The 13,183-nt window shown below is 41.1% G+C and overlaps 1 protein-coding gene across 1 annotated transcript in view; it reads left to right on the forward strand.

Moving 5' to 3' along the window:
• RNF170 (ring finger protein 170) overlaps window positions 1-12,940 on the forward strand; it is a 21,950-nt gene extending 9,010 nt beyond the window's left edge. The window contains exons 4-7 of the mRNA XM_007455463.1: window positions 1,681-1,832; window positions 5,383-5,456; window positions 8,728-8,838; window positions 12,671-12,940. Coding sequence (XP_007455525.1) covers window positions 1,681-1,832; window positions 5,383-5,456; window positions 8,728-8,838; window positions 12,671-12,940 — 607 coding nt within the window. The remainder of the gene's footprint in view (window positions 1-1,680; window positions 1,833-5,382; window positions 5,457-8,727; window positions 8,839-12,670) is intronic.
• The last annotated feature ends 243 nt before the right edge of the window (window positions 12,941-13,183 follow it).

Here is a 13,183-nt window from a genome sequence, read left to right on the forward strand (position 1 = left end):
GCCCAGCTGCTCCACGGCATGTGGGATCTTCCTGGACCGGGGCACGAACCCGCGTCCCCTGCATCGGCAGGTGGACTCTCAACCACACTGCACCACGGGAAGCCCATTCATGAATTTAGTTTTAACTTGCTTTAAAAGACAACAGTTTTCCTATTATTTACTTGTGAGGAAATAATTACTGTCTAATTGGCTCTAATGAAATGTAGTGGAAAAACTACTCTTTCTAAAATATACTCCCGGGCTTCCCTGGTGGTGCAGTGGTTAGGGTCATGAATTTAGTTTTAACTTGCTTTAAAAGACAACAGTTTTCCTATTATTTACTTGTGAGGAAATAATTACTGTCTAATTGGCTCTAATGAAATGTAGTGGAAAAACTACTCTTTCTAAAATATATTCCCGGGCTTCCCTGGTGGTGCAGTGGTTAGGAATCCGCCTGCCAATGCGGGGGACACGGGTTCGAGCCCCGGTCCAGGAGGATCCCACATGCTGTGGAGCAACTAAGCCTATGTGCCACAACTACTGAGCCTGCGCTCTAGAACCTGCGAGCCACAACTACTGAAGCCCGCGCACCTAGAGCCCGTGCTCCGCAACAAGAGAAGCCACCGCAAGGAGAAGCCCGTGCACCGCAATGAAGAGTAGCCCCCGCTCGCAGCAACTAAAGAAAGCCCACGTGCAGCAACGAAGACCCAATGCAGCCAAAAATAAATAAATAAATTTTAAAAAAATAATAAATAAAATATATTCCCCTAAGACCTTCAAAGAAATGACTATAAGGGATGGCTTTTTTTCCTTTTCTTTTTCTTCAGTGATCAAAGTTGTTAAAACTACTTAGGCAAAGAAGAAAACTTTTCTCCTCTGCCTCTTCTTTGCTTTTAACCATATGGATTCCCTAAGAACCAGCAATGTAATATATTTTATGAAAGCTGGATTAAGTAGGACATTGTATACCATCATGCTGAGATACCTAATATCAAAAAAAAAATTAAAAATTGATTGTCTGCCCACCAGTCAAATTTTAATTCCAAAGAGGGTTTTTATGATTTATCCATTCACCAAATATTTATTGAACATCTACCATATGTCAGACATTGTTCTGGGCATTGAGAATTCATTTGTGAACTAAACAGACAAGAATTCTTGCTTCATAGAACTTAAATTCACTGATGCAAAAATAGTTTAAGCATATTAGTGGTACTGTGTTCCAGAGCTCTTGTTATCAATAATTCATGCTGGCCTGGTGTTTTATAATTTACAAAGTGATTTCACATACAACTATCTCATTTAATCTTCAGACATGTAATAACTATCAGGAATGTATGAATGAAACAGATGTTAAAAATAGAAGAAAGCTAACACCTGGGGAGTAGTTTGACATTTCTTGTTGTTCAGCTAATGAATGCATGAGCTCAGCCTGTGTTACCCAGAATAACTTACTCTTTCTAATAGAGTAACTCCTGAGTTAATCGGCTTTTTATCTTTAGATATATCTTTTTATCTTTATCTTTAGACTGTGTTCAGGAAGGAAGGTAGAGACCATGCAGTTTAGGCAGAACAACACTGAAGCCTCATAAGTTTCTCAAACTTGTAAGACCTTAACTAGTGCACATCTAAAATTTGAGGATTACACAGTCCTGACTGTATTGTTAAGTATCTTTTAGCATTAAGATGAATTTTGAAAAGACTGTGTGTGTCGTGTCTCAATATGCACTTGTTTTCTCACCAGGATGCACCTGCTGCTGCCCGACAGCAGTTCTACACTGACATGTACTGTCCGATCTGTTTACATCAAGCTTCCCTCCCTGTTGAAACAAACTGTGGACATCTCTTTTGTGGTAAGCAAACAATGCTGTTCTTGGTAAAAGTGACTATTTAGACCAAGACCCGTGTGTGTGCACAAGCCGGATTCCTAATTTTCTCTCTGTCACGTTTTGTATTTTGTGAGTGGGGCAGATTGCTTCTGAGATCCTGCTCTTGTTGTCAGCCACTTTTATTTAGTGTCCATGGTTCAAAGATTAAAAAGACTAGTTATTCAACCCCCCAATAAACAGAAATGTGTTTCTTTGAATAGTGAGTTAAGGATATCTGTACCATGAGGGAGTCACTGAATTCCTCATTTTCATCGCTTTCTGGTGGTTTCATTTATTACTCCTCCTTCCCAAGGCAGCAGGGTTCTTCTCCCAAGGACCTTGCCTGAGACCTTCCCTTGGCTCTGCCACCTCTTTTTCACTCTGAGTCGGCGCAGAAGTTCTTACCTCTCTTCCTCCGGGACTTCCAGAGGCTTGGGAACCCTAGAACATGTAGAGGGACAAGAAGGGACATTGATGTCGCACTAACTTAGTGTCAGGAAGGGGTGCTGTCCACCCCTGGGCATCTCCTGACCTTCCATGAAGAGTCACAGAGTGATGGGACATACCGCATAGCCACTGCTGGCTGTGGTCACGTGAGATTGGCAGGAGTCGGTTATTATGGGCCTGCTGTGTGCTGGACGCAACATACTCCATCTCATCCCAGCTCACAGGTGAGGAACCCCGAGGCTCAGCAGTGCTAAGAAATTTTACAAAGGGCAGCCGAGCTGCAGACAGACAGAGCTAGGTTTTAAACCAGGGTCTGACTTCACAGCCTGTGCGCAGTTCTGTTGGGCTGGCCAAAAAGTTTGTTCGGGGTTTCCCGTAAGATATTACTAAAAACCCAAACGAATTTTTTGGCCAACCCAATACTATGTGAATGGTGGTTTATACAACTACTCTCTCCTTAAGGTTTATCTCATCATTAGACCTATTTTTTATTGGTAGTATTTCTTTCCCTTCGAACAGCTGTATGCAAGATAGGGTGCTAATTGCTCCCAAACTGTACTGATTTAACATGTAGCATACAGTGATTTGTACTTTGCTTTCTCCCCTTTGTATCTTTTGTCTAAGAGTCAGAATTCCAAGGTATACAGTGTTAGTAAGTTCATGCTGTTGGGGGTGAAACAAAGTATCTGGAATCCATTCCATGCTATGCAGGGTTTTCTATACCTTGTGCCCATTTAGTCAGTACTGACCAATCCCATCATTGCCTCATCCATGAATTTCAGCCTCTTCCCTCAGGTTTTTGTCTAAGTAACTAACAAATTACAAAGCACTATTTCAGTGTCTATCCTTAATTATCTGTTGGAAATGCTAGTGAGCAGCCAAATAATGAAAGATCAGGTGCTGGGGTAGGGGATTAAATGGCCATCAGAGAAAGCAGACGTTCCCCCTCAAACCTCTGGCCGACATTCCTTATCGATTGTGGACTTGCTCTGGGTCTGGCTGTGCCTCAGCCGTCCCCTAGCACAGCACCCAAGGCAGGGGTTGGGAATCAGTGAGGTCTGGCAGGCTGGGTGAAGTCTATTTGCCAGCCCAGGCTTAGGTGATGCACTGTGTGGATAACCCCGTCAGTTGGAAGATGGCTGTGCTGTGCTTTTGGTTTTACCTCTGGGTCTGGGGTAATAGGGTAGATTCCTTCCGATATCCTGCTCTTCTTGTCGGGACACTTTTATTTACTGTCTGTAGCTTCAAAGGTTAAAAAAAAAAAAAAAAAAAGTTATTTAGCTTCTCAATAAAGAGAAATGTGTTTCTTTGAACAGTAGTTCAAGGATACTGATACCATGTATATGAAGAGCATTTCAGCTTAGCTCCATGTGTGGAACTACAGTTCTGTTCCTTTACAGCAAGTCAAGAATAACAGCAGCGACAGACTTTACCTAACTTGCATTTGTAACCTACATTACTTTATTTAATTCCCCGGCAGTCTCGTGAGGTCTTATTCTCATTTTACAAATAGACAGATCTAGAGAGATTGTGCCCCGGATTCAAGTCATTGAGTCATCTCTCCCTCCATCCTAGTTAAGGGAAAGCATCAGGCACATCACAGCAGATGTGTATAAACTGAAGTGTTTGATTTGCTGGACCATAGTTTTCCAGTGCAGGCAAGTGGCCGCTACATAATTTGCAAACCAAGGACACCTATACTCCAATCTGTGGAAAAAAGTTATGGAATTAAATAAATTAACATATGTCAAAACACAGTGGACTTTTGGGTAAAAAGGTAGTAGATAAATCTAAGGCATCATTACAGATGGTGATAATACTAACATATTTATGATCGGTTTTGCTTTCATATGGTTTCTGTATGAAATTAGACTGCTCAAAGTATTTAGTAAATATTATTGAATTAACACAGCACCCTGAGAGCAGGAAAAGATATCAGATACAGATGGTTTAGCTTTTTAAACTTGTCTTTAAATCATCGAACCAGTTTTTCCCCACAGTCACTACTGGTCAGGTTGGGCGGCCTTGGCTTCAGCCAGTGGCCCGCTCACCAGTGGCCTCGTGTACCATTATTTCTGCCTCTGGGATTTGTGCCTGCCATCACAAAACCCACAGTGTCCTCCCTCCTGTCTTCTGCTATCTAATCTTACCACCTCTACAAAGTTGGGTTCAAATGCTGTACACCTTTTGTACTGAAATTTAATATTACACACTTCAAGATGTAACTACCTTCTGAGTCATATGTTACCTTGGTCTCCTCAATTTGACTGAAGGAGCCAGGAAGCAGTTAGTTCAGATTCACAGTGGAACCTGGATGATCCAAGAAATGGGGGCCTGCAGAGAAGAAACTGGCTTAAACTCCTTAAACATCAGCCAGTATTTAAAAATACTCTTCCTTCATTTGTTACTGGTCTGAACTTTAGTGCCTATACACTTAGTGCACGTACCACCACTTTTTAAGGTCTGTAAATCCTCTCTCTAGGCCGTGTTTACCTGTTTCACTGCTCATCAATGCCTTCAAAAAGAAAAATCAAATCCATCCAGTACAAAAGTTGATTCAGTTACTTAACTGGATTATGAACTTTGTTAGGGCAGGAAGCGTGAAATCTTTGTATCCTTTGGCTCCTTTGCGCATACTACCTAATTACTATCATTGACACTTAAGTGACTTGGTTTTCTAAACTTTTAAAAAAATGGAAGTTGTGTTTCTGAAACATATATATCAAATTTGGAACAGAAAATTTATAGTGTGATTTGTTGGTTGTCATATGTACAGTAATGTTCAATTACTGTTTTATTTATTCACATAGGAAATGCAGTATTTTCTATTAAGCCTCATAGCATTGAAGCAGTTAATGCATGCTTGCTTTTGATTGTAAAAATGCTTGTATCTTAACGGGTAGTTTAAATTAAAATATTTTTCAGTGGCTGGGAATTGTTACTAGATTTGAATTTGCCTTAAGAGTTGGTTGGATAAAGTAAAAAACATTTTAAAATAGGTGATGCTGTTAAAATATTTCAAATATATGAAACTTTCCCAGGATATATGGACTTAAAAATATCAATATTAATGTTTTCTTCCCATTAGGTACCTGCATTGTGGCGTACTGGCGATACGGTTCATGGCTTGGGGCAATCAGTTGTCCAATCTGTAGACAAACGGTAATGTTTGTGCCCAGAAAACATCATTTATACTAGATCATTTTGTAAATTTTTATAGTTTCTGTATCTAACTCTTGAATTATTTTTATGTTTTTAGCAGAACTTCATTTATCCAAAGCTTCTCTGATGTTTCTCCATTATTTTTTTTAATGTCTTTAAGACACCTCAAAAAAAAAGAGAATTCCCTTTGATATCCCTTCAGTCATAGTGAAAAACAGCTGGTACATGAACCCTTCCCCAAATCCTAATAAGTCTTTGTTGTAACACCAGCAAGGGAACAACTGAACTGGCAATCAGACTTAAGCAAATATGCCCTGCATAGACTTCTTTTAAAAAAAATAGTTTTTCAATTGTACTTTCTTTTTAACCTGCCCATCTGTGGTGAGGGTCCAGACAGCTTTAAATGACGAACAATGCCTTTGAAAAATGTCTCTTGTGGAGCCGCGGCCACGTCACATCACCCAGAGCAGATTAGCCTGTTACATCAGTACAGATGCTGCCGCCGAGGGACGCAGTGAGGTTTTACGCACGCGTGTCGGAGACTGAAGTGTCAGTATGCTACCAAATGGCTCAATTTCTTCGACAAACTGGTGAAACAAAATTTTGTTTCGTTTGAAAAATCTGAGAAACTGATATTTGTAGTTTTTAAGTTAATAAATATAGCCAAATGGGATGTTCTATTCACTTTTCAGAATTTCCTTTATATTTATATTATTCTTTTCATTTAAAATATATGCCTGTCTGATAATGACTCATGATCAGGTACTCAGACAGCCTCTCCTTGGGAAGTCTTCAGTGCAAACAGACGTCCCGACCAGGATGGAGAGCTTCCAAGTCAGGATGCTGAACTGAGTGCACACATTTACTTTTGCTCCCTCTGGCAACCCCACCGAAACAGGAAAGGTGTAAACCCACAGGGACCACAAAGTAAAATAAGATTAGAGAAGGCACAACAGTTGTTCAAAAATTCTTTGTAAAATATAACAGACGTACAGAAAAGCACACAAAATAAAGAGGTACAGCTCGCTGACTTGTCACAAAGCAACACCTGAGTAGCCACCACTCAGATGAAGAAACAGAAACTGGCCACAGCCCCAGAAGCCTCCTCGGGACTCCTTCCAAATCCGTCCCCCTTCCTTCCTCTCCTAGAGGTAGCTACTATTTGACTGTTATGATAAGCATTTCCTTGATTTTCTTTACAGTTTTATTACCTTAGCATGCTCCTCTAAGATTACTGTTCAGTTTTGCCTAATTTGGGGACTGTATATAAAAAAAACCATATAGTGTGCACTGTTAAATACATATACACATACACAGAAATGCACACATGTGTGTGTACCTTTCAGCCACTGTTCTCGCTTATCCACTTCCCCCACTGCTGCCTTTTTTGGTTGGAGAGAGGAAGGTTCAAGGCTTTCTTTTCTTTCCTTCTTGCTTCTCTTGATACATCCCCAGATTCTGCCTCTTTCACACTTTTTACCACATGGTTAGGAGGAAGATTATTTTTTGGTACCACCTCTCCGGCTGATTTGACGTGTGACACAAGGCAGTTGGTCCTGAAGCTTATTTGCCAGTGCCACCTCTCATCTTTAGCTTTCTGCCAGCAACACAGAGACCAGGCCGAAGGTCTTGCCGTAAACAATTAGTTCCACCACCTGCCCCTCTTTCTGGCACTACCTGTGGCTTTTCATAGGGCATATGCGCATTAGCAGGTGGTATCCTTTGGACCACACATAAATTGGCTAGAGGCGAGAAAGGTGGAGATAAACTTGTGGGTTCCCTAACTGCAGTGCGTTCCCACTGCAGTTCATCTACCTGCCCCACCGCCTGCTTCACTGGGAACAGTGTGCAGGCTGCTGCCTGTGGCTGGAACATGGTGACCACATCTCCCCTGGGCGCGCACACTGACACGCCAGCGGTCCTACCACGTCCCTAGGATGAGTCCAAGTGTCAAGCTTTCTGGACACCCCAGAGAGAGGAAGTCCTTCCTCTCCAGCATCACTATAACGCCTACCCCAGCGCCTTATGACGGGCTGTTGAACGCGTCTCCCTCCCCTTCTATCCTGGGGATTGTGATCACCAAGGCGCAAGGCCACGTTGTCCTTTTTTTGTACATCTAGCACTTAGCGCAGTGCCTGGCCCATGTACGTGGTCAGTTAACATTTAGTGAAAGAATTCATCTTTATTAACAAATTTGTGAAGAGATGGCCGTACCTGCTGTTCCTACTACCTGCTGCTCTTAGGCACTCCTGTGTTTGGCTGTTTGGGAAGCACCTAAACAGTGGGGTCCTGGTTTTACAGCTCAGCTGAGGGTCAAAACAACAGCGAGATGATTTAAACCCAAATCTATCACGGCTCCTTCCCATATTTATCTCTTTGTACAGTGGCCATTTCTATAGGAGGTGTTATATTTTTAAATATACTTGTTTTTCGAGGTACCATCATCTTCAGATTACCCGAGTATAGTCCAGGAACATTTGTGTATCCTCCTTAGATCTGCCATGGAGGAATCAGGGTTAAATGTATTATGTTATATAACAGTATCAAGAATTACCTTTTTGATTGTAGTAGAGATGGGTGCTTGAGAGCTGGTTCCTGCAATAACTTCATCTCTGTGTGATGCTGGTAGCATTCAAAGATCATTCAGATACCAGAGAGGATAAGGAATCATGATTTTTTTTTTGGGGGGGGGGGTACGCGGGCCTTCTCACTGTTGTGGCCCCTCCCGTTGCGGAGCACAGGCTCCGGACGCGCAGGCTCAGCGGCCATGGCTCACGGGCCCAGCCGTTCCGCAGCATGTGGGATCTTCCCGGACCGGGGCACGAACCCGTGTTCCCTGCGTCGGCAGGCGGACTCTCAACCACTGCGCCACCAGGGAAGCCCCGGAATCATGATTTTAATCAAAAAAGAAAGCCCTAATTTTCCTCTCTCAAAGTGATATGTCACTTTGCTCCTGAATATTTTCTCATCATTCTTATATCCTCAAATGTCTGTTAGCCCAAACAGAGAACTACTAACTTGATCCCTGGTGTGGATTGGAAAGTACTTAAACCAGTGCCCATTTTATTTACAGGAGTTCAAATAACATTTTGAATGGATTTTATTGTAAGGAAACAGTAGCTTACTTTTCTCCCCTGTGTCGCCTTTGTTAAAAGAAATGAGTGAAATCTAAATTCAGAAGCTTTTCTGATTCTATTGAATAATAACACAAAATGAAAAAAAATTAATGCTGCAGAAAGGTGTAACAATTCTTTTTTCTGTAAATCTACAGGTAACTTTACTGCTAACAGTATTTGGTGAAAATGACCAGTCTCAGGATGCTGTATCATTGCATCAAGATATTAATGATTATAACCGGAGATTCTCAGGGCAGCCCAGATCTGTAAGTAATGTTGTAGCGGGTGCAAAGTTAGAGTGTGATGATACTTCTCTTTTGTAAAGTGAGATTTACCAACAAATAGTCGATGTGAAAAATCTGTGTGTGTTACGTGAAGTCTTTTCATTGTTGCTGTCATTCACTGAGTTACAGCTTTCCCAAGGACTACAGTTTTCTATCTTTTAAAAAATGGCATTATTAAACTCTTTATGAAAGTGATACCAGCAAAAACAACCAATAGAAAAAAATTGGAGGCAAAGGTAAAACTATTGACTCCTACGTGATTCTAAAATAGGGTTTGTCTTACGGGAAGCTTACAACTGAGAACTTCTGGAGGGAGTTTTACCATTGTGTTTTACTCTATTTTACCCTGGCCCCATTTGAATTTGTTCCCTTAAGTAACCCTAAGCGTTGGGGGTTTTGTATGTCAGGTATTCAAAAGCATTCTATTTTTAAAGAGCACATTAATTCTACAGTTGCCCCTCCCCAAAAAGGCATTTGATAGATTAAAAACCCACACTTTACTGACTCATCCCAGTTTTCTCAAAATTTCTCAAAATTTAACAAAGAATTCTAGAAGTGTATGACTAAATATGTACTTGAAAACCCAGAACACACTCAGTACAAATTCGTACTGGAAGCCCAGACTCTGCTCCACGCTCTAGGCTCTGACGTCCACTTGCTCAGGGTACATCCCACTGGCGCGTTCCTGGCGTCTCGGACACGAGATGTAACATGCACAACACTGACCTGATCCCTCCTTACCTCAGCCTTACTCAGCTCAGTGCTGATGTCCTCTTCTCCCTCACTCCCCTTCTCTGATCTGTAAAGAAGTCCTAACGTGTCTTTTCTCTCTTTCTGGGGATGCTGTCATTTCTGCCTCATAACAAGTCCTGTGTCTGTAGCCATCAGACTAGGCCAGGCCACCACCATCTCTTGCTTAGGACAACTGCAGTGGCCTCTTCACTCGGACCTTTTCCTCTACACAGCAGCCCGAGTAATATTTTGAAACCATAAGTAAGACCATGATGCTCTTGTGTTTTAAAACTTCTGAATTTCTGGAATAATGTCCCAACTCCTGGCTGTGGCTTTCAAGGCCCTGCATGGCCTGGTCCCCCCTCCCCTCCCTCGGGATGCGGCTCTCAGAACACGCTCCAGGCCTTCCCACCTTCATGCCTCACTCGTGCCATTTCCTCTGCTCAGAATGCTTGTCCCGCTGCTCGCCTCCTGGCTGACTTCCTCATCCTTCAGGTCGGCCCTAGTATATCTCCCTCGGAGAGGCTGTCCCCAATCAACCAGGGCAGTCTCTCTCATTGCCCTCTGACCTTGTTCATTACTGTTCTCTCAGGAGACGGAAAGCTTCATGAGGGCGAGGACCGTGTATATTTAGTCACTACTATGGTCTCAGTGTCTGGAATACAGTAGGCCTTAATGCTTGTAGAATTTATAGTTATCCTTAAGATAGAAATGATACTACTCCTCCCAGCCAAGAATATAAGCTGTTAAAATGCTTCTGTATTACACAACTGCATAGACTTGTGCTCCCTCGTACATGCTGTTCCTCATTCTGGGACATCAGGTACATTTAAAGGCATACAGTTTCGCCTGCTGTGGATGGTGATAGGCAAAACTTTTAGTGACAAGAAAAGCTTGACCTGGTCCCTGTTGCCCTCCGTGGTTCTTTGGGAGCCTCTTCTGCTGTTTCTGATCCGGCAGTTTTCTTATGTATCCTCCAGGGGCATCTTAGGACGATTCTTTGAAAATCAGTGTTTCAAATTCAAGAACTACCACTGAACTTAAAAAAATCATTTTAAGATGTTCATTCGTATTTTAAGGTGTGAAGCGTACCACTGCTCAGTTATTTTGTCTGCGTCAGATATATACTTAATGAATAAGAAAGCTTGGTATGTGATGAAATTACAATATAGTGAAGACATTTAGCTCTTACTTTGATATTCTACCCCAGAGTTAGAGTCAGATTGTGATTAGTACACAAACATTTCTTAATAACCCATTCCATATTTCTTGTCTAATCACTACAGATTTTGTATAAACAACACCATATAGAACTGAACAAAATAGCCCTGATAAAGGACAGAACAATATTCAAAAGACATACTGGCTGGTCATTAGAATATTTTAAGTAATTTACCATAGACCTTGTGAAAGCTGTATAGCTGTTTTGCTTTAACTATTAGTTTCTTCCACAGAGAACAGAAAATCAGCATGAGGAATGATTCTAAAAAGACCATTTTTGTTCTTTTGTGATCCGTTTTCCAAAAGGAGTTACAAGATTTTCTTTGTCTGGTGGGGTTTTTAAAACCGTTCTCTCATTGCTTGCTCAGTTCTTCCCATTTTCATCTCCATCTCCTCCCTCTCAACTTATTCGGCATTTGTTGGACAAAATACATACTTAGAGTTGGATTTGTGATATTTATACAGATTGTTAAAAACAGCTGAACTGTGGGCACTGGAATGACCACAGGAAGTGATTTGCTTCCTCTGGCCAGTTTCTCTTGCATCTCCCAACCCCTGAGAAGTAAGACCTCAAAGAAGTTAGGTTCAGGAGTCGTCATGGTGCCTCATTACTACACGCGGCCTTATGGTCATGCAGTCAGCTAAGAGCTATGCAGAGGAAGTGAGAAGTTTCCAGTCAGAGAAGAAACTGACTTGCTCAAGGTCATACAAATAGATACTGGTACTGTCTTTTTTTTTAAAAAAAAACTTTATTTAGATGTAATTTACACGCCATATAGTACCCCTGTTTAAAGTATACAATTCAGTGGGTTTTAGTATATTTACAAAGTAAATATAACCTAATTATTAGTCTGTATATATTCAGAAACCATAATCATTTCCAGAAAGGGTAGGGCCTGGCATTCCAAAAACTTTTGTGGCAATTAATCATTCACTTAGGGCTTCCCTGGTGGCGCAGTGGTTGAGAGTCCGCCTGCCGATGCAGGGGACACGGGTTCATGCCCCGTGTCCGGGAAGATCCCACATGCCGCAGAGCAGCTGGGCCCGTGGGCCATGGCTGCTGGGCCTGCGTGTCCGGAGCCTGTGCTCCGCAACGGAAGAGGCCACAGTGGTGAGAGGCCCGCGTACTGCAAAAAAAAAAAAAAAAAAAAAAAAAAAAAATTCTTAAAATCAAACAAAACAGAGAATAAACATCCTAAAAGCTAAGCAATAAACATCCTAAGAAGGAAATCAGTTTCATTGCTATTCTTAGATGGTCAAAGCCATCAAAGTTGATGTGTCTGTATATACTTATATATTCTATATATGTATACACTTATATATTCTATATATGTATATACTTATATATTGTCTGGCAATTTATCAAGGTCTTTTATAACAATATCTCTTCTAGTTCTTAATAGTACTTGTGGCACATACTCAATTAGTTGTTGACTTATCTCCAGTAGGTTAAACAACTTTCCCCAAGGTCACTTGGCTAATAAGTGGTCTGTCCAACTTTAAAGCTGAGACTTGAGCTCAAGCCTCAGCCTGGTTCAGTACACTGGGTTCTTTGTTGGTTTATTTTACTAACTCAAATTAGAAATAACTGAGTTTTGTATTACTATATCCTGTGTTTCAAATTTGTTGATATTTTAGTTACTTTTCAATTATCTGCAATAAGACCTATTTTATAAGAACCTAGTAATCAAAGAACTATTTTTAAATAAAATGTGTAAGTAGAAAATACGGTGTTCAGTGAATATGTGAAACTCCTTCATTCATGTTAACTGAGTTTGTCTGCACGTTGTAAGAAAATTATATTACTTTTAAGTCTAACACACTAGATACCAAATCACAGTATTTGTTCTTCCCCTACCAGATTATGGAAAGAATTATGGACCTACCCACTTTACTGAGGCATGCATTCAGGGAGGTGTTTTCGGTCGGAGGCCTTTTCTGGATGTTCCGTATCAGGATAATACTTTGCTTAATGGGGGCTTTTTTCTATCTCATATCGCCTCTAGATTTTGTGCCTGAAGCCCTGTTTGGAATTCTAGGCTTTCTCGATGATTTCTTTGTTGTCTTTTTGTTGCTCATCTACATCTCTATTATGTACCGAGAAGTAGTAACACAGAGGCTCAACAGATGAGGAAATGAGTGCACTGAAATATTTGCGCCAACGTGTAAAATCAAACAGAAGGACCATGGCAGTTTAAAGCATTTGAATATTATCTTACAAGTTTAAAACCAAACATTTGATTGTCATTTGGCAAATGCCTAGCAATATATGACTGGAATTTTTACATGTTGCAGGTTCCAACAGTAAGGTTAGAATTATAGTGATTTACAACTGTATCTTCATTCTGTGTTGTCTATAAAGTTGTGGAAAAAT

Source organism: Lipotes vexillifer, unplaced genomic scaffold (assembly GCF_000442215.2).
Source record: "Lipotes vexillifer unplaced genomic scaffold, Lipotes_vexillifer_v1.1 scaffold414, whole genome shotgun sequence".
NCBI lineage: Eukaryota > Metazoa > Chordata > Mammalia > Artiodactyla > Lipotidae > Lipotes > Lipotes vexillifer.